At 40.7% G+C, this 22557-nt stretch overlaps 1 protein-coding gene and 1 long non-coding RNA gene across 5 annotated transcripts in view; one reads left to right on the forward strand and one right to left on the reverse strand.

Annotated features, from left to right (window-relative positions):
- SETBP1 (SET binding protein 1) overlaps nt 1-22557 on the forward strand; it is a 360545-nt gene that overhangs the window by 327035 nt on the left and 10953 nt on the right. For all 3 annotated transcript variants that reach the window (XM_023647725.2, XM_023647727.2, XM_023647726.2), the window contains exon 5: nt 5437-5607. In XM_023647725.2, the coding sequence (XP_023503493.1) occupies nt 5437-5607 (171 nt within the window). The remainder of the gene's footprint in view (nt 1-5436; nt 5608-22557) is intronic.
- On the reverse strand, nt 65-22373 carry LOC106780933 (uncharacterized). Of its 2 annotated transcripts, XR_011441512.1 has the most exons (5): nt 22174-22370; nt 16359-17644; nt 2194-2277; nt 314-506; nt 65-189 (listed from the first exon to the last, which is right to left on the reverse strand). It is a non-coding gene; the product is annotated as an uncharacterized lncRNA (long non-coding RNA). The 2 variants fall into 2 exon arrangements; XR_011441513.1 differs by lacking the exon at nt 16359-17644 and having other exon boundaries at nt 22174-22373.

Raw genomic sequence — 22557 nt, forward strand, 5'->3', positions numbered from 1 at the left:
CATATCCCTGGTATGGTATATGTTCAATAAATATTTGTTAAATTAATGAATAAGACAATGAAATAAATATAGCATTTTATCAACTTTGGCGCAGAAAAATATTAATTTCCCAAATTCCAAGGGTTTCTATTACTTGATTCACTTTCTTCTGTTACATATATCCTCCTTATTGCCATGAGTGATGTTAATCTGCAAACAAGAAAAAAGAGCAATGGAAGAATCTGAACAGACAACCAGTATATGAGAAAGGGAATTATTATCAGGTTTTCGAGAAGAGTTTCCTCTTGTGAAAATATGTTGCTTACTGGCCTACCTCAAAGTCAGTGTGTTATGGGAAAGAGAAGAAGAACATTGAGTTGAGTCCAGAGGCATGGATTTCAGCACTACTTCTTCCACACACATGAAACGTGAGCTTGGGCAAGTCACCTGGTTGGTCTTCTGTACCTTGGTTTTCTTATTTGTGAATTCGGAGTTTCACCATCTGCCTCTTGTCATCCACAGGGATGCTGCAAGGGGCAAATAGCATAATGCATGTCAAAGCTCTTTGCAAGATTAAAAGTCACTGACTACTCAATGTAAGATGCCTCCCAGTCCATGCCAAGCCCTGCATTCTACACTGTAAAGAGGGCCAGGGAGGTGACTGAGGGAACCAACCATCCCAATGGTGTCATGCTCTCCCACTATGCCAGCCTAAGCTTTGTCACCAGGAAACATTTGCACTTGCAAATGTTAGAATTAAAAATTAATTGAGGTGTTCAACAAGCCTATACTATTTTCCAGATACACTGCTTTCTGCAGTGGATGTTACAAAATGAATTATATATGATCCCTGGGTGATAATTCCATCAGCCCCTTTATTTTTAAAAAAAACTGTGAGATAAAGATCCAACCAGGAGTTAGGATCCAGTTCTTACCACTTCTTATGAGCTGTGTGATTTTAGAATCTCCATTTTCTCATCTAGAAGAGGGGAGTACATGGTAGGCATCCCACAAGAGTTTGTTTGTTTGTTTCCCCATAGAGAAAATGAGATAAAGTAGATAACTCGCCTTATAATTACTCTAAGGTGAGGCTGATTTTTAGTATCCAAGGTCACAGAGCTCATTAAAGGGATCTTGGGAAAGCCAGCTGCCACAGACCCTGCTTTTCCTCTGTGACCCCTGTGACCTTGAACAACCTGGGGAAGAGGTAATTGAACAGCAACTACTACTTCGGAAGAAACAGAATCAAAATATCGAAACTATTGACTCACCCTTAAGGCAGTAAACAGTGCTTTGGTCTCTGACCTTTTCGCATCCCGGGGCAGTCAATAACCTGGCCGCTAGTTACAGCGCCTGCCACTGATTCTGATTTGGGAGTACTTTAACCTTGAACTGAGCTCCAAGTAACCAAGGCAACAGGAAGTCAGCTTCTGTGTAGGAGGAGTAGGAATCCATAAATCAAGTCCCTAATGCAAACATGGTGTGCAGGTAGAGGTTTGAGAGGATAAGTGATCTCTGAGAAATTACCTTTGAAAATGAGTGACTGTCCCTCAATAGGCTACAGCCAAGTTTCAAAGACTTTTAAAAAAAATTATCAATAGAGGTCAAGAAGTTATAGCAGAATGTTTTCACATAGGTTTAACTTTTTTTTTTTATTTCCTCCTGGCTCTGTCTTTTAATTATGAACAGATGTTGGATCCACAAAGTTATTAGCATTGTTATTTCCTCCTTTACAAATGAACTGGCCTTCAAATATGCAAGCCTCAGTGCAGTCTGTCCTGTGTTGAGGTTTGGGGATGCTCTGAACACATTTGCCAAGTATGCTCTCCATACAGTCTGCTGTCTGAATTTGACATAGTGCTCCCTTTCCAGATCAAAGCCATCCTCGCCTTTACTCATGCCCCAGTGTAAGCTGCAGTACCACATCTCAATGGTCCAACCAGTATAATGCTAGCTCTGGATTTTTCTTAAAAATTATTTTGTGGAGTCCCACTGGTTTATAACATTGTGTAAATTGGCTTATAACATTGTATAAACATTTCATTATTAAATAGCAGTTTCTCTATAGACTGCATCGTGTCCACCACCAATAGTCTAGTGTTTATCCATCACCATACACTTTGGGTTTCTTTATAATCTCCCTCCCATGGAGAGAGAGAAGCCAGGCCCATGCTAGGAAAAAACTTTCTAAATGTCCCACTGCTCTGCCCTCACCCAGCATTTGTGAGAACTTGGTTCTGAACTGTTTCACATTCATCTGGTCATTTGGGTACCTCTCCGTGGGACATCAGCTGCCACCTGGAATGAAAGGAAACAAAGACTTCCAATGACCAGCCTTCCCAATGCCCTCTCCCAAGGAGAAGCCACCCATTCCAGTCTCCTAAAACCTCTGCTCTCAGATAGATTTTGTGGATTACAAATACTATGAGATTAGCCTTTGTTTAAAGCGCATCCAGTATTCTGACTCATGTACACTATTTCTGGGGTTGTTTCTGTAATCTTTTCAAAACCCAAAAATGTCTGAGAAAATGTCAGGGCTTTTTTTTTTTGGTTTGTTTTCAAATTCATTGGATGGCAACTAGCAAACAGTACTATAATCTAGAAAATCCTAAATTATCCGGGATTTTCAAGACAGCTAAACATTGACAATCTGAATTATAGAGTGTTTTAAGTGTCATTTTATTACTTTTAATGTATTCCATTGCATAAACACTTGAGTAGCAAAGTATGCCCAATAGAGGTATGATCGGATCAACTTTAATGAAATGATGTGGACTGAGACTAATTCACACTGTGAACATTTGCATGAAAATGGGTACAACTAAAATAACTTGAAATCAATTTGTTCCCAAGTGAGAGTTAAATATCCACCTGCTAATCCTGTTTATGGCTCTTTCCCTGAGCATGTCATAATTTGAGCAAAGAACTACCTGCCCAACCTTTGTACCAACCAGGTATAAAGATTGGACATATCAGTGAATTTTTCCAAAGCAGCTGTTATCCCATAGACCTCTGAGAGCGTAGAGTTCCGGAGGTGTGCTGTGGGAGGTATTCCCGCATCCATTTGATGGGAACACACTCACGGTGGTACACAGTACCAATGAGGGAAATTTTCATCAGACTCAGGCCTGCTGTCCTCATTTCAGATTTGTTAGCAGACAATTATTCAAGCACGTCAATCTACCCCAGTGCCCATACTCTTATAGACTTCTAGATTCTTGCCAAACTATGTTTATTTTCTCAATGGAAAAATAATTTAATACATGTTTGTGGTTTCAAAAATATTAACAATACAGAAGGATAAGGAGTAAAATTTAAAACTCCCCCTTCCTCACCAATCTTCCCTGTGTTCTCCTCCTCCAGAATAACTGCTGTCAACTGTTAGGACGTATCTCCCTTCAGATGATTCTGTGTGCATTTTACATATATTATATGTGTATGCCTCACCTATCCCTGGCACACCTGCGTATTTTACAGATGGGCATACTATACACGTTTGCTGTATTTCCTGACTTCTTGATGGTTGTGTCTTGCAATCTCTCTGTCATGGAATTTGATATTTGTCTCCCTCCACTGTCAAAATGCTATGAAATGCAAAATCCCTAAAAGCATAAATGCTATTGTTATTCACAACATCTCAAGTGGGAGTCTCAGAGACAGGATGGAGAGGAGGCAGAAGGTCATAGAAGGTAGATGAAAATGTCACCAAGACTTTCTTCCTTAGGCAGCTGCAGATGCCTTTTCTAGGTGTGATACTAGGGCCTCTGCATCCTCAGTGTGAAACCTGCTGTCTGCAGACTGAGGTCGTGGGCAGGTGTGAGAAGACAGCATGTGGACCAAGGCGATCCCCGGGTTTAGCATCTGGATACTGGAATACTTCCCACCCTGACATTAAGAGCTGTATGAGTTTGGTCAGTTCTCTCTTAACCTCTCAGAAATGTGTTGTGCTTGTCTGCAAAATTAAGAAAGTAGTAGCCTCCATGCTACATGCTTTGCCGGGCTGGCCTTAGGCCCTGTCAGCGGATCTCACTGTGGGGGTAAGATAATGTTACTCTGGAAGGGACTGCATCTCTCAAGTTGGTTGGGATGGGAAAGAAAGAGTCAAGAAGTCCTGTGAAAAAGCCCCATTTGTTGTTGTTGCTATCAGTGGCAAGTGGCCTGCAAATGGAGGCACTCTGAATAGATGACCATGTGACATGGATTCAGACACCCTCAGCCTCTGGCCTTATGCTTGGATGAGTTAGAGAGTCATTTTTTGCAGCTGGGGATGGAGAAGGTACCCAGAAATCCTTGGTCATGTCAGAGAAGAGAAATGAGCCTCTGCTGGCTGGTTTCAATTGGGCCTGAGGAAGTAGCAGGTTATACTAGTTACAGTAGTAATAAAGGGAATAGTAATAACAGGAAACACTTGTATAGCATGGACTACGCGTCAGACGCTGTTCTAAGCACTTCACATTGATGGGTTCCTGGATGCTCCCAGCCACGCCTATGAGGGAATGCTGTTCCATCCCATTTGTATAGTTAAGGAAACTTAAAACTTGGAGAGGTTAAGTAACTTGCATGTGATCACACAGCTGAAAAGGAAGAGAGCCTGGATTTGAGCCCAGGCAACAAGGTTCCAGAATCGCTCTTACAATTTGTTAGATAGTAAATTTCCAGGCCCTTACAGAAGCACCCAGAAGAGTCTACCAAGGCTTTTCAGCGTCATAAATACATGACTTATGATGCTTATTATGACCAGGCACTCGAAGGCCCCCAAATCACTTAGCCTTGTGACTATTGTGACACAACAGTTCCCATGATGCGATGCATCTTCCACCTCCAGCAGGCTGGTCTCTTGTCTGAGTCATCCTCATCCCTCCTTCATTGACAAGTGTATGCCTGTCACTCAGCGCCAGGAACACCTTTCCCTCATCCTTGCTGCTCTAGCATGAGCTCCAGAAAGCCTTTCCTCACATCCTCCCACTTGAATCCCGACATCCTAGAACTCCACAGGCGCCTAGGATGAAGAGCACACAACCCTGCCCATACTCGTTGCCCAATGTTTCCTTCTCATTTAGTCTTGTCTCCCCAGCTACGTAAGATGAGGCGCCTCACTAGGGTGGGAGCCACTTCTCCCCATCTTGCTGTGTACAGCACAACCTCTGGACAGATGGGCTTCTTGATCCTCAGGAGGCAAAAGCCTGGCTGATGGATTATACTGTTTCATTAGGCCTGGGTCCCATCCCCCACTTCCAGGCAGCCAACCTGGAATGTTGTCACCACTGACCTCAGCCGCAAAACCAAAACCAGTCATGCTGCCAATTTATTTTTCTTTAAACATTCTAAAATTTTATTCTTGTGCCAGAAAGAGGTCAGATCATTGGATGATTTCCTCAAATCACTTTCGGGTTTTATGTTGTCTGTCTTCCTGTCCCATTAACAGTAACTGTAGGCTTTGCGGTTATTGTTTTTTAGGAATGCCAAGTCCCCACTTAAAAGTGGACCAGACAGCAACGCATGGTAAGAACGAGGGTTCAGCGTCCACCATGATGACCAGGAAGAAGCCAGCCACAGTTGACAGTGTTGCAATTCCACCAACCCCAGTGTTATCTCTCCTTGCTGCATCTGCAGCAACATCGGACACAGGTGAGCACCTTTAAGATGCCTTGGGTTCACCCCCGTGAAGGTGGGTGTGGAGAAAGCCCACTGGGAATGAATACAGGTAAGAGTTTTCTGTTTAGCCAACCTCCCATAGACACTGAGCGTGTGAGCTATTTCAGCACTGGATATTCCAAGTGGGAAGAAGTCCAAGAAAGGAAGGAGATCAGCTCAGAACCTGGAGGCAAAGGCCGGTGAGTAACAATTAAATGATAACAGTATTAATTAGTCTTTATTAATCAAGTCTTAATAATTACTAATCTCTGCATCAAGGGCCTTATATATGTCATCTCATGTAACTCATAAAAGAACTCTGAAATAAATACTGTGTCCTCATTTCAGAAGAGGAAGCTAAGAGTAAACATACTTGTCTCAGGAACCCATGGACAGTCAGAATTCCAACTCAGGCCTAAAACCCAGGCTCTCCACCACTGCATTTCACTACCTCCCTTGCTCACTGGGGTTTGAAAACAGTAATCAGAGTTTCCCTGCAGCCTTGATTCATTCTACGCCGTGATGTCATGAATTCCTCAAGACTCACCAGACTGCTCACTGGAAGATGATAAAATATAAACTCCTGATTCAGACATCGCAGATGCTCTGCCTTCCTCTACTCCCCATGTAATCTCCCACCAGTTTCTGCACCAGCCCCCACTGTGCCACACTCATCCCTACTGCCAGGAAGGTAGGCCTTGGACTTGGCTTAACACCTTTCTTTGAGGACAGCCTTACTCAGTTTCTATTCACATCCCACAGATCTTCAAGGCCCAGCCAGTCACACCTCCCCCGAATGGCATCCAGTGTCTCCACCATGCATTTACCACCTACTCATAGACTACATAAGAAAATGTCTTCTATTTAACTTCTTCCCCCTCATAACAGAATTGTACATACCTCAGACGTAGAAGCCATGATTTAAGTTCTTGCTCTCTTCATGGCACACAGAGTGAAGGCACATTTCATAACATTTGTGGAATTAATGCACTGGTAAATGTTAAGCATATTGCAGTATTTAGAAATGCCTATTATGATTAGAAGCCCAAAAAGAGACTCATTAGTGATGCTCACTCTAAACTCATCTTAATTCAGCAGGTTGCTTTGAGCAGAGAACTCTACTTATCTACATACCTACTTCCTTCGTGGAAGTGGTTGGTAATTAGAAGATGAGCCCAACTGAAATAACAGAAAGAAATATTTGGAATGACACTTCCCACATTGAGTTCCTCAAAATATTAGTAGGTGTTTTGTGATAAAAGATGTTTTCATAGTTAAGTGAGCGTAGGGAATACTGCATTACATCTGCTTCCTTTCCGCAGAGCTTCTCAGAGCCTTTAGCTGACCAATGTGCGTTGGGAGGTTCCAGGAGGGAGAGACACAGAATTTCACAGTCTTATCTGACCACCAGACCCATTTTTCTGGGAGTAGCTCTTAACAGCTCTTGGAAATGGTGTTCTCCCAAACCGTTTGCGAAATCTTGCTCCAAGAGAATGGGATCATCTCTCAAATATGATCCTGGATCTTCACATCTTTCACATGCTAGGTGTGACATGAAAAGTTTTTGGTGGAAATGTCAGGTAAAGGATGCCAGTGATGAGAAGAAGAAGAGGTCAGAGGAGGGAAGGTCACAGAGGAATGGGGCAGAAGCTACCCCTGAGACTTGATGAACCAGTAGCACCTTTGTGGGAGGACGACCAGGCAGAGGAAGCAAAGTGGACAAAGCCCTGGAAGTGGAAACTGGTGCCATGGCTGGAACTCCAGAAAGTTATCACTTGGCTGGAGCAATAGATTTGGGCCGAGGTCTGCACTACCCACTCAGATAATTGCTTATTCAACCTTGTCAGTTAAGCTCTGGGGACCTCCCTTTATGGATTTAGAAATTAGCCTGTGTGTTTTTTCCTTTGCTTGCCAAGCACACTTATTTCCCAGGGGCAAAAGACAGGTGGTTCCCCGTTTTCCTCCCCTGAGCTCTTTCCATTCAGTGTGAGAGAACGCATTCTTGGGATCCCGTGCTTCTATGGGCTTGCCTCTGCCATTTGCATTCAGTAATTTACAGATATGCCAAACAGGCATAGAAACAGGTGGATATTAAACTTTTAAGCCTACCTCTCTGGTAATCAGAGCTGAGCTGAAGTTCTCCTGTTTCAGGATGCAGGAAAGGGCTGTTTATTTTTGGCAGTGCTAAAATGAGACCCTCATGAGAATTTCACAGATTTGGTCCATTTCCGGGTCTCAGGCTGCTGAGCAGAACTTCTGGGGGAAAACAGGCCAGAGATCTACCCCAGGTGCTGGAGGCCACACCTTCCTGAGAGTCCGCTCCCCACAGATAAACAGCTTCCCACAAACCTGAGAGAGTTAGGGCCACACAGCCTGGGCTCCTGTCCAACGCCCTGTTTCACAAGTGAAGAAACTGATGCTCCTGAGATTCAGAGATTTTCCTGAGGTCATGCAATTGGATTGGAACCCAAATTTCTTGATTTACCACCTGATTTCCAGTGGAATCTCACTTCTGTCATAAGCCAGCATTAGCAAAATGTTCCTAAAAAATATTAGAAAAGTTTCTTTCTCCCTAATTGTGGACTCCTACTTCTTTTAGAGAACAGAGAGTGAAACTCGTAATTTGATGCTTTAACCAAAGTCAAGCACGTAGTAGGCAGTTAATAAATAGTGTCTGGGTTTGATTTCATTCAGTTGGGTGTTTGTGCATTAGTCATTTATGTATTTCTAATAAGACAACCCAATTTCTGTTTTCTTTAGAGTCCCTTTCTTCATTCTAAGCAAGGTTATTTAGAATGACTTCTGGCTGTATACAGAAATAAATTTAAATAGGTCATTATTACTACAGAATGCATCTGAAGACCCAGACAAGTACAGAGGGGAAAAAAAAGGGAAAGAAGACTAAAGTGAAGTGGCTTATACAGCAAAATTAATTTAAGAAATAATTTATTGAGATAAAAAGTACTGAAATAATTCAATTAATTAGAAATTCCTTTCATTTAAAAATAATGGATTCTAAAGTTCCTAGTACAGGTCCTGACACAGAGTAGCTGCTCAATAAATGATCCCCAAGTGAAATGAATGATGGCGAGGCAGCAGCTGTGTGCTTACACAGTACCAGGCATGGTGGGAGATGTCTGAGAAAAACATGCTCCATCTTAGAACTGCTTAACATCAAATGGAAAACATTTGACAAACATGATGTAGGCTGTTGGTAAATACTTGCCAAATACTTAATCAGTCTAGCCTAATGGTACTTTTTCAAACAGGTGATCTTTGGTAAAAGAAAAAAAAGGAACATTTCCTACCTTACTTTATAAACATTACAAGGTAGGAGAAATGGATATGAGTCAGAGGTTTAGAAATATGTGTTTTCTAGCTCCAGTGTGTGTGTGTGTGTGTGTGTGTGTGTGTGTGTGTGTATTTTTGTTTAAGGCAATTTTTTAGCTTCTCAGAGTCTGAGAGGCATGCTGATTATGAAGTTATTGATTTGGAGGAGAAGAAGAGGAGCTGCAGGAGAGGGTGGCCAGACTGAGAGCATGTCAGTTTGTGAGCTACTGGGAGGGAGGGATGGCAGTGGCTGCCACTGGTGCTCGAGCAGTTCCGCCTTCGTGATCAAACTGCTCAATAGCTATTGATCACTGCCGTCCTCTGGCCTAGTGAAGGAGGTGTGATCCCAGGGAGCACTGCATCATTATTGTGAGTAATTAGGGCTAATGCAGTAAAAGCTTCAATAAAGTTTGTTCCAAGTGATGCATAATTTGAAATAACTTCTATTGTGCTGGCCCAATGATGATTTAATGACCATCTCAGATAATCCATACCTGAATAAGTCAGGCTAATTTTTCTGATCTTCTACATGTTGAAGTAACTTCTTGGGGAGGTCATACAATATGCAGAGAATTCATGATTTCCCTACTGAAACATGTTCGCCTCCTTTGTATTTAAGATGAGATGTCAATAAGTAGATTCCAAATTCTGCAGGAACTGAGCAAAATGCCAAGAAAACAGAATCTCTATGGTTTTACATCTGAAAGTCTAGAGAAGGAATGATAGAAAAACAAGCAGGTGAATCCTTCTTGTTTTCTCTCTGTCTGTCTATCTGTCTCTCCCTCTCTCTCTCACAAACACACACACACCCCGGTAGTCTCTCATCCTAAATCCAAGAGGAAAAAAAGACAAGTGTCAGGGTTACTATCAGCCAATCTCATCTGATTAAGGTACAACCAGTTAGGTAACGGAGGAAAGCAGAGTGAACACAGCTCTTAGTGGGTATCTGTTTCATATCAAAGCTAACCCATTATTTTCTCAAGTTTGATCTGCCTAATTTAAAACTACCAGAGCCTATGAGTCAGTGAAAATATTTAAATTTCACAAGTCTATTAAATTTTTAGACATTTTGTTTCTGAAGGCAGAAACTGATATTAGGTAAACCATTTAGTCATTAACCAAACTATCAACTTGATCAGAACTGATACCTGTATTCAAGATGCAAAACATTAAGCTTGAAAAATTAATTACTTTTACAGATAAAAGTATGAATTCTTAATTCTAATGGAATCAGAATGAAATCCAGGTTCCAGTAGGTAGAACACAATGATCATGAAAATTACTTCTAACTCCAAAATTCTGGGATGCCTGATTTTTCTCTTAACCAACTGCCATCTTTGGGAAGGGGACCAGAATAATGAAATAATATCCAGATGCGAAAAACAATGAACAGGAATTTAAGAATTGTAAAATTATTTATTTCCCCTGCTTTTTGTCCCGTGTGGAATCATGATCTCAAGATCCTAACCAAAATAACAGATCAATTCAGCCAAAGTCTTGTCTTTCAAAAGAACCCAAATAGAGCAAATGAATGTGCAAGTTAATGGGATTTGGAAGTTCCAAAGGCCATAAGTATACAAACTGAAGAAGTCTTCAAATTGTAAAATAAATTCCTGCCAGCCCAGACTAATCACTTAAAACACACAGTAGAAAACCTTCAAAATATCTGGAGAAGATAAAGTTTGATTTTCAAAACTAATTGTTCAAGTTGTCTGAAAAGTGCTACTTATGGGCCATGTTGAAGCAGCACAGAATGACTTTTTGCCTAGAGAGCTCTGCTGAATGTGACAAGCACATGAAAAGCCCCCTCTCCTAGGCTCTGGGCCATGATGAAACCCAGCAGGACTGGAAGCTTCAGCACTTCCCTCAAGACATCATTGCAACAAGGACCTTCTGAAAAACCTCCAAAAATTCTTTTTATTTTCACCTGAAAAGGAGGAAATAAGCTCCTTTCTGATTTAACCTGGACATCTTAGGGCAGCTGAGCTGTTCTCATGGCTAAGGCTGTAAACATCCCAGAGAAACACCAAACTCTCCAGAATCTCACCCCTGCCTTCTGCTCCAATCCCACCTCCTTAGAAATGTCAACCAGCACCCAACTCCTTTGGTATCTTCACTGTCAGAGTGTAATTTTCAAAAAACTAAAAACAAAATATCAGAGTCGCTTCAACTCTATTGAGGAAACCATTAAACCATGGTGATAACGCTGGTCCACGGAAGAATTAGAGGAAGCAGGCATTATAGAAATGTAGACATTGGAGAAAGAATGTGAAGCAAGATTGCCCAGTTAATGTTGTACTGGGCAATAAAACCACAATCTCTGGGCTTATCTTTGCTAGATAGAAATCATTTTCATCTTTTCTGAGCAAAAATCTACAAGTTATCCTATTACCTGTCCGAGTCTGGGCTTTTTTATTGGTAGTGGAAAGTGAATCCAACAAGGAAACATTTCCTTAGATAATTAATAATCACTCTGCGGACCTGTAAAAATGATACTCCAGGACTCCAAAAGGACATACACCCTTCCATTCTCTTTGTTTCCAAGTTTTGGCTCATTTTTCTTAACACCACACACGGGCCGTGCCATGCTCTAGTTGGATGCATGTATTCTTGTTTCATAACACTTGCATCAAAAGCTCAGTGCTCCATGTACCAGCTGGGTGATCTCAGACCTCGCTGTTCACATTTGTGAAATGAGGAAAAGCAAACCACCCAGTCTAGAGGACTGTGGTGAGGAGTAAGTGAGACAATCCTTGTGAAAATCTTAGCAGGGTGCCTGGCACATACGACGAGTTCCGCAAGTGAGTGCTGTTGTTGCTGCTGCTATTGTTGTTATTATTGTTATTGCTACTATCTGTTTTCCACCCTAGAATGTTTCTCTCTCCCTCACCCACCCCTCCAGCCATTTGGATAGCTAATACAAATTATTCTTCAGGACTCAGCATAGGTGCCTTCAACTCTAAGAAGCCTTCCCTCACACCTATTTTGAGAACCACTCCATGGCCAAGTTGGATACCATATCCTCTGTGCTCCACGGCCCCCTATAAGCCCATCGATCATTGACCCCTGCATTTAATGTAGTGTCTGTGCTCATGCCTATGTCTCACATTGGACTGTCCACTGCCCTTTTGTCAGAACTTATTCAACTTTGAAACCCCAGTAACTAGCCCTAACGTAGACAAACAATAGGTAATCGTTAAATATTGATCAAAATGCACTGAACAACAACTGTTTCCTACACAAAACCATCTGGTGCATGAAAACACATACTCTAGCATTTTATTCATTAGAGTTGAGAGGCAATGATTTGTCTTTATTTTCCATATTAGCACCAGAAACAGGAGATCACACTGAGAATGTTCAGCAGAGGGAGCAACCTATGAGGGACCTCCGGGGCCTCTAGAATCTTTTGTTCAGTAATCACAGACCACCTACTGGCTGATACACCAGGATATCCCTGGGGGATGATTATTTTCAAGTTAAAGAGTCAGCCTACATGGCATAATCTGTGCAATGCATGAGTATCTGTTTATTCAGAGAAGAGGAGGAGAAACTCATACACATAAGTGTCTCCCTTCACTCAGAAGTTCTATGGGATTTTCAGGATAGGCCGCTCAAGGGAAAGCTGGGAAATACATTGGCCTGGGCTGTGATTTAATTATCTTATATGCGATAGTCTTACATGTGCTCAGAGTATTGGTTTCCCAAGGGCAGCAACCATTTCCTATTTAGGTTTTGTCCCATTCAATGAGTATTGAGTATCCCATGAATTCCCAGAACTTTGCTTTATATAGAATGAAAAAAAGAGAAGCGAAAGCCAGGAGAACTGCTATTAAGCAACTTGTAATCATATTTGGGTGTGAAGAACCTCACGCAGTGCTGGGTGCATAGTAAATAGTCAATAAACATGTCTGGACTTGATTTAACTAATTCTTTTTCTCTTCAGAGCTGAGATTTTAGGAAAGACAGAAGGTTTAATGACAGGTTTGAAAGTGCTGTGTCAGTGAGAAGTTTAACTCAATTTGTCTTCTCTGAGTGCTTCACACGGATTATGCTCCCAACCACCTCTTGCCACAGTCAGACCCTCTTAAAAATAGAGTAATGATAATAATACATTTTATCTTCTTCCCAGTGATAGCATCATTCACACCTCCATTGAAGCCCAGTGGGAGGCTTGGCTGTGAGGCATCAAACGCAGGGGGAGTCAGGTGCGATTATTATAATGAGGACTCCATGCCTGGGTGGAATGCAGGAAAGAAAACCTCCCATACATGAAGCGATTTCTATTAAGATACTCATTTTATATCAAATATTCACACTTCTCTTTATAAATGGGAGAGAATTTGTGGCAGATTTTATGTGGCCAAGAATGAAAGGGCACAAATATTTTATGATCAGTTTTGAGATGAAAGTGGTGTGCCTCCTTTATTCACTGGCTCTTTCCATTTCCAGAAGTCTAATTAGATTGTTGGTTTAATGGTGGCGAGATAATTTAGTGGCAACTGAAAGCAACTGTGTTAATGAGAAGGGGGGACAGTGCTTTGGGTTTCCTGTAATTAATGGAGAGTTTTTGAAAAACTTCTCGGTTGCCGTGAAGTTGGCATACTGAGCCCAGCTGTTGAGAAGCGGGGCAAGGTCTTTCCTGCTCATTGCTGCGGAAATGGCCTCAGGCAATGTGGAAGAATTGTGTAATGACTGTCATTAAGAATGATCTTTAGTGGTCCAGGCAGGCTGTAGTCAGTCTAAGACAGAAGAGAGACCAAAATGAGGGATAGAGAGAAAGGATACAGTGAGAGAGAACAGAGTAAGGATTGTGAGACAGATATGACAAAGAGACAGACAGACAGAGTTATCATTCACCCATCAGCCCCCTCCATTCTACTTCTGGGAGCCACTGGAGTAATCTGAGCGTCCTCCCAGGAGGTCTCCTTCTCTTCTTGCTTAAATCGGAATTGACTAGACAAGACGGGATTAAACTAGACTAGAAGGGACTTTTGCAGACCCCTTCAAGTTGCAGATGAGGAAATAGAGCCCAGAGAGGTGAACTGGGTTAGAAATAGTACCTGAATTTGGAAACCTCGACTCTTTCTGGCCACCACAAGGAAGTACAGTGGAAATTGGATTTGGGATCAAGGACCAGGGTTATTGTACAGCCTTCAGTACTTATTAATTCATTCCCTTAGGTAAGTCGCTGAGTCTTACTGAGATTTCTGAGTCTCAGTTTCCCCATTGGTGAAATGGGAAAAGTAATGTCTGCCTTTTAGACAGTGGTGAGAGAGAAATGAAATAGCAGATGAAAACACCAATCACGCATTCAAAGCAATATATCACTATTTTATGACCCCTCTCATGTCAAAAATGAAGTCATGCCATGTCATGATTTAATCATGTTATGATTCAGATCATAACATCCATGAACTATCTTTAGAAGTTTTATTATCTCTCCCTCCTCCAAATAACCTTATCTCAGGGCCCCAAGGCCCCCTACCCATGAAGATATCAACTGCTGTATCCGGCTCATCTTACTGGAATTTCTATAAGACTTTGTTACTAATTGTCAAAATTTTTTAAGCACCTGCCACACTGATACATACGAGTATAAGATTCACCTCTGCCCTAGCAGAACTTTCACACTATTTGGGAAGGCCTGACTTCAAAACATGAGATGACCAAATAATATTAAAAAATGAATAGATTGAATAACAATCTCAAATAGTAACAGAGCTAGCATTTAGGGATTGATAAATCATTAATTTCCAACTAAATGGGACTAAGGGACTTCAGAGGACAGTGAGCTGATCTGGGAAGAGAAGAGTTGAGATGGCCTTCTAAGGATGGATCTAATTAAACAGCAGATAGAAGCAGAGGGGACAGATTTATAACATCTCTGCGATAGGAATGTATGTGGAAACTATGACATATGAGGCTGGAAGAGAGGTTTGGGGTCAGAACATTGAGTACCTGAAATTCAAGAATGAGGCATGGTGACCCTCTTGAAGGACAGTGTAAAATAGCAGCCATGGGCCAATACCTGTCTGCAGTTATATTTTGATTGGCCTACAGAGGGTTATACATTGTTTAAAAGTTAATTAGCAGCTTATAAATATCAGAGGATTTACATAATAATGACAAGTTCTGGCTTTTTCAAACTCTGACTATCTGATAACTTTGGGCTGATTCCTACCTGACAACAATTGATTGATACAGAATAGCATTGCACCCCAGTAGATGGGCCATATTCTCTTTAGTTTCCCATGTCCCATCTCTCCTCCCCCAGCTTCCTTCATAATCCCAACCAACTTCATTCATTATATTGGCCATCTGACTCCCTATAGGGAACGATTAAAGGCATTTGAACTGGAGAAAGCAACAAGATCAAAACAATGTGCAGAAACACCTAACCTAGCAGAAGTAACATGGGTAATCTGTAGCGATATCTTGTATTATTTAATTACGGAATTTGGGAGTTGGAAGAGTCCTTTGAGATTGTGAAATTGAGAGAAATTTGGCACTCTGATGCAGTCAATATAGAAAATAAAGAGGGAAACCTAGGTTTTCTCACTCTCTCTAGCTCCCTGTCTTCTTTGCTTTCTTAAGAAAATATGGTATGAAACTAGCTTTGAAACAGGGCAGGCTTTCCTTGAATCATTGAATCCATGACTTCTAAGATATGTGTCCTTGGGAAAATTATTTAACCTCTGAGGTCTCAGTTTTCATCTCTTTACAATGGAGATAGTAATGTATTCGTGTGGTTGCTAACACAACTAAATGAGGAAATAGGTGAAATATTTCAGACTGTCCCGTAGATTCTCCAAAACTGTAAGTTTCTTCCCCTTTTCCTTAGTTTCACAGGAGAGTAGGAACAATGTATTCCACTTACCTTGTACGGTCTATGGTATGATACAAAAGGTAGATGTTACAAAAGTAATCGTTGAGTAAATGAATGATTGAACACCATGTACACCTCCTCTAGCAAAGAATGAAGTCATTTTTCTCCCCTCTCCTCCACCCAAGACTCCTAAAATGTGACATCTGTTATTTTAATGTCCTTTGTAATGAACTCCGTTAGTTTATTTTGTGTGGTCTGTTTTTGAAAGGAACGCAATTCAGGTGCTTCCACCTCTCTTACCGTGTCTCACCTGTTGAAGCATCCCCTTCTCCAGGAATTGTAATATTTTCCCTTGATATCTCTTTAAACTAAGAGAGACCAGATAGGCTTCATACAACAGTGAGGAAATGTGAATTTGTGCTACCAATGGACAGTTTGAAAAGACAAAGAGAAGTTTCTGATGGAGGAAATTTCAACTGTTCAATGATCCCAGCAATGTCTGTGAACACCCTGTGTGGCCTGGACCCAGGGCTTGCCCCATAAAGATGACAGAGCTCAGAACAAAAAAGAATAAACCTGATATTACCTTGAAATTCAGCAGGGGATCCAGACCAGCCTCAAGCAGTGTTCCTGGGTTGCTGGGTATAGTTTCAATGCTCAAAAACACTCCTCCAAAGGATTTTCTTGTCCTCCAATACTTGAAGATATTTTGAGACGACTTTCCTTATTTTGAAATCCTGTGTTGTTAGTGCCTAAATTGCCACAATCCTGGTCTTTGTCTCATGCAAGTTGCCAGAGTTAAGTGATTGGGCTTTACATATGGAAAGTTCATTTTGTTGTGTAATTAATGGGAAGCAGACTTTGGGAAGCTGATGATCCAGGCCCTTATTTATATGAGAGCATATGTCTGTGTTTTGTTTATGACTCACTCTCTTACTCCACGCATTGTAACTTGGGTTTGTTTACACTAAGTTTTCCTAGAATCCAAGCCACATGGTATATGAGCCAATAATTTATGGTCTCTAAAAGGGAAAGATGATGAACGAGCCTTTTCCTCTTAAATCGTCAAATCTTAAATTGAGGAAGGAGTACTTGCTACCTCGAGTCTGTCCAAGTTTATATTTGAAAAAAAGGTAAAGCAATAACTTAAAAAAAAAGGACAAAAAATTACTGGTATAGTGCTCAGAACTTGAATATATAGATATTTGCCAAGAGAGAGCATATGACCACTCCCCCACAATAAACCATTATAATTCTGATCCAAATATTCAGCAATGAAAAGACCATTCATTCTGTCCCTCTCTGTCTCTGTCTGTGTCTCCTCTCATTTTTGGTGTTAGATAATTAGTATATAATATGTACATGTCTCCCTTTTCCAGGGGACCCATAGTTTTAATTAGTATGTGGGCTTAAATGTTCGAGCTGGTTTTCTTAATGGCACTTACTAAGTTCCAAATTTGTTTTGGTCATTGAAGCTCCACTTCTCCCATGGTTTGGAAATCAGTCTATATTTCACAGTACTTCAGTGGTTTTGGTCATAGCTTAGATACTTCCAAAAGTTAGTGATGCTCTGAGAAGAAGAGGGAACGGCTGATATAGGTGAGGTTCTAATTTAATTTACAGTGGTTTGGATCCCTTTCAATAAATTCCTTCATATTTCACACGCAGATTTTACAAAATAGATGGTTAAGTGTTGGTTTAGATCAAGTCGTGTAGATTGATTTCAATTCAAGTCAGCCAGCTGAGCTCTGTGCTGGTCACTAGGAGGAGGGGCATGGAATTGAGGGCCTAGCAGAGTGCCTGGCACAAAGTGGGCTCCATCGATACTTGTTCCAAGAATGAATGAGAATGGCTAAGACAGGGTCGTTGTCCCTTAAGAAAACACAATTTAAGAGGAGAGATAAATGTAAATTAATCCCATAATCTCAATACAGGACAGACTATGTGAAGCGCTCTCAGAGAGATACAAGCAACGTAGAAGGAACCAGATTAATACTGAAATGAGAGTCCTCGATGACTTTTAGGAAGAGGACTTAATTAAACTGAATTGTAGCAGAAATTGGAAAGCACTGGAACCACACCTAGTATTGTTTTGTTTTGTTTTTGTCTTTTTTTTTCTCACAGTGGCAGGAGAATTGCTTCTGGATAAAGGAAAAACTTAATTTTTGTTTTCCCCCAATCCAACTGCAGGTGCAATACCCTCTCTGACAGAAATAATAGAGTTGGGCACACACCTGTAGGCTATGCAAACTTATTGTTTTCGTGATCCATCCATCATCGACAAACCAGACCGGCACAAACGTATGTGAATGTCTAAAGCAATGCCTATAAATTGCTTATTCTTTCCATGAAAAGTACAGGGATACTTTGTTGTGTACATTGACATTTTTTTTCCTGAAAAACTTTAATAGAGAGAAAAACAGCACTCATGCATCTGAGTCCCTCGAATGATGTTCAGAAGGAGTTAAAGGGACAGTCTACAACTTTGAGGGTATTCAAACCCTCTGAAGTGCCTACAAATCTGGGCACTCTTTGAGAAAAGAAAATTAAGATTCAAAACTTTCACAACAGACTGGAACACTGGACTAAAACCAATAAAATTAAACTTTGCAGATTTAAATAGAAGGCTTGTACTTAAGCTCAAAAACCGACTCGACACAGCAATGGCCAGGTTTGGTGGCAGTTTATGTGAAAACGTTTAAGGGAGTTAATTGAGCTTCCATTTAATATGAGCCAACAGTGTGATGTTGCTCCAAAAAAAAGAAATACAGAGTTTTTCTTTTTTTTTTTTTTAAGTTGCCCTTACTAATAGAAGGATAGTGCCTTGACCACGGAAATTAATCAACTCAGTTTTTCTGCACTAGTCAATCACTTCATACCTGGAAAATCAGTTCAATTCTGGACACCAAAATTTAAGATGAGATTTGGCAGGTGATAAAAATCTCCAGGAGGAGGGTGATCAAAATGGAATATAGTCTAGAATTCATCTCTCATGAAACACATATGAAGGAATTGAGGATGTCTTTCCTAGAACTGAGAAGACTTGGAGGTGTATGACTATTTTTACAGAATCATATTTATCCAGAAGTAAGGGTCTTTCTAAGAAATTAGGAGATTTGTCTGGAGACCCACAACTGAGGGCTGAAAACTTGAGACTCGAACCCCATTCTTCTCATGTCCCAGTCAATATGTTTTCTATCAGATTGTAAACAACAAACCTCAGTATTTAAGTAAACAAATGCAATTAAGACCAGGAAGAAAACAAAACATGGATACTTAACCATTTGATGTAACTCTTGAAGTTCTAGTATGGTCAACAAGGGTTGATTTCATTGGAGCCTAAATATTAAAAATGTAAAAATTTTCATAAGATCATGGTTGTTACATTATTCTTTGTCCTTGCCTGTTTTTCTTTTCTTTTTCCAAAATTTAAGAGAGGGGAAAAAAACCTTTCACAATCAAGTGTGAACATGCATCTACAATAGTTGGAGGATTATATAAGGGATGGTATTTATGGTTAAGGATACAGCTATGCCATGTTTGAGAGGAAAGAAAAAAGAAGTATAAAGAGCCCTTTGAGAGGGTGCGACCACCCCCGCCTTTTGACCACCTGGCATGCTGTGAGACTCAACAGATGTAGCGTCAAACTTTTTGGCATTAACTACATTTCCATCCAGCCTCTCACGTTGTCTAGTCAGTCTGCTGGGGCTTGAGCCACATGCAACATACAAAAGCCAAAGTTGACTGAAACAGAGTAGAGCTAAATGGCCCTCATATTCCTCAGTTTACCAGTGCCAGCACTCCGAATACACCACTTGCCAAAAGTCTAGGAAGCCACTCTGACCCTATAAGCATCATCCCCAGAAAAACTCCCAGATTTAAAAGACTCTTCTGTGGATCTATCCTGGGCAATTTCTACTAATGAATTTGCGCAGTGCACCTTATAGACAGCTGCCATTGCCTCTGTTGCTAGTTCTCTGATCTCTGAGCTTTCTCTCTTCACCCAGCTTTCTCAGGCCTGCCAAAGTCCTGGATACCTCCGTTAGAGGCTCCCTTAGCAACCTAGCACTGTTCTTACTCTGCTCAGTCTCCCACTGGAGACAAGTTACTGCTGCCTTTGTCTGTTGAAAGCCACAAAGGGGTTTTCCAAAACTCAGCTCATGCGCTGACTGGCATTATTTCCCCATGGTCAGAGAAGTGAAGAGGCCTGAAAAACCTAGGGACCTGGCCTCAGGACTACCTAACCAGATAAAGAAGGTCAGCATCAAATCCCATTCTGGAAGCTCTCCATGGACAGAACACTCTTCTGACTACCATGAAATCGCATGCAATTCAATTAAACGTGTTTAGGGAGTAAAAAGATGAATGATATCCAGGTTTCAGTCTCTAGAAGCTTACAATCTGAAACAATCCAGCAGGAAATACTAATCAAGCATCTACTATTAAAAGATACTGTGCTCTTTGTTACGAGGCGTGCAAAGACGAACCATCCGTCTTCCAGAAGCTTTACTACTTCCTAGCCGTGCACTCACAGAAGGTTGAGATCTTCTAAGATTAAATATTAAGAAAACAAACTCTTCAGGAGTTTAGAAAAAGAAAGGAAAACTTTAAAACAGTGCTCTCTAAATCTGTTGATCATGCAGTAATATCAGTAACATAATTTTGAACCATAACCCCAAGGAAATGCATGTTCAGAATATATGCACTCATCTTTTAAAATATAAATTCAAAAAGTTGAGATAAATCTGAAATAAATAATACTGTTAAAATAATTTTAAATTTCATTTAATTTTTCTTTATTAATGAAACAAAAATATATTTACTGTCTTCAATATTTTATACTATTTTTAATGTTTTTGGGAGAGCCAAGTGATTGAGTTTTCATTCTTCTTTTTGAAAATCTTGAGTTTTTTTAACACTTACGATAAAGCAATTTGAAGGTCTGATTCTGAATTCAGTTTGTTTCAATACCTGTTAGCAGATGTTATAGGTTAAAAGGATATTTCACATAAACAGAGATCCAAAAGGAGAAAGCACATAATTTTGCATAAATCATAATATTATTTTTTTTCAATCCATCCATCAATTAAGCAAAGGCTTTTGTTGAAATTTGGCTAACCAACTTCCTTATTAACAATCAGATGGTCTTGCAAAGCAAAAGGCAATGCATTTTGTAGTGAGTCCAAATCTCTGAAACTCTTCATTTGGAAGTTAACTCTGTTTACAAGATTTTTTAATTTGCAGACTTAAGGGATTTTATAGGTTATAATATATCATTTTGAGCAACAAAATTGCTAATGGAAACATTTTCCATCCATCTTCAAAAATGCTCTATCCCTAGTAGGAGATTCTTTCTAAAAGCAACTACTTTCTTTCCCATTTTCCCTAAAGGGACATTAAGTTTTTGTTCGTTTTTTTAACAACTACTAGGTAACATTACTGACAGCACACAAAAGTTGAGAACATCTAGAACCCTTGTCTTTTTGTACAATAAAATGGCCAAATTCGTGTTTGAAAATGGGACCTCTTTCATACACTTGCTGCAAGACAACCAATAAAACTCTGTGGCATGTGGCATATTTCATGGATGTTTCTGATTTCATTATAAAGTATTTTGAATTTTTTTTCTTTTTAAAGATCTTAATTTTCTACAGTGAGCCATGCAGGCTGACCTGCTGTAGTGTTGCGTGTAGGACAGGGGGCCGGCCCCGTGGCATGGCGATTACGTTCGCACGCTCTGCTTCAGTGGCCTAGAGTTTGCAGTTTAGATCCTGGACACAGACCTAGCACAGCTGATCAAGCCACACCGTGGCAGCATCCCACACAAAACAGAGGAACATTCCCACAGGTGTTAGCTCAGCGACAATCTTCCTCAAGGAAAAGAGGAAGACCGTGAACAGATGTTAGCTCAGGGCCAATCTTCCTCACAAAAAAGAAGAGTGTAAGCCAGGACAACTCCCTCAAAGTAACAAACTGATGAGATGTCCTGTCAACCCCTTGAATGTGTGGCCTCTCCTTCTTTCTCCAGGAACTTCATACCCAACTGTGACAGGTGACACATCATCTCATTTACAGCCCAAGTAAGGGCACCACTGTCATTCCATATATTAAGCATTAAAATCTTTAACTAAGTAATTTTTAGATAAAATATAAATACGATAAATAAAAAATATTAATATGTTTTTCTTGCAGCTCAGTAGATAGTCTTGCTTCCTCCTTGGGGAATGTGCTCCCCACTTGGGAAGATGCTGATTTAAAATGGAATCAGATTTGGGAAGGTGGAGAGGAGGAGAGTAGTGTGGGCAGGGTTGCAGAGGCAGGAGAGTGCAAGGCAAGTTCCTAAATCCCTAACACCAATAATACCTCCCAAAAGATCTCGGGGTGACAACTAGGGCACTTACTGTGTGGTGTCTTTGCCAATTCCAAGCTCACACATGTGAACACACATGCGCGCACACCCCGCTGCTTCACCTCTCCGTCAGCCAGAATGTCCACCTCACCTCGTACCTCCACTTGTCCCAGGGAAAATGTGAACTAGGAGCAAAACGAAGACTAGGGTCCCCTAAGGCATTGCAGCTGAGAGAGAATGCTCTTTCACAATAAACCCCTAAGAGGAAGCTCTTGTTTAATACTCAAGCAGTTACGGTGCTTCAAACAAGCTAGTCGCATTTTCAAAGAAACCTCAAACTGTATTAAGATGACTTAAGGATCAGAATGGAAGCACCTTTATATCATGACACATCCCCCACATCTGCTAACTCTTAATTCTAAATTACGGCTTTCAA

Source organism: Equus caballus, chromosome 8 (assembly GCF_041296265.1).
Source record: "Equus caballus isolate H_3958 breed thoroughbred chromosome 8, TB-T2T, whole genome shotgun sequence".
NCBI classification, from domain to species: domain Eukaryota; kingdom Metazoa; phylum Chordata; class Mammalia; order Perissodactyla; family Equidae; genus Equus; species Equus caballus.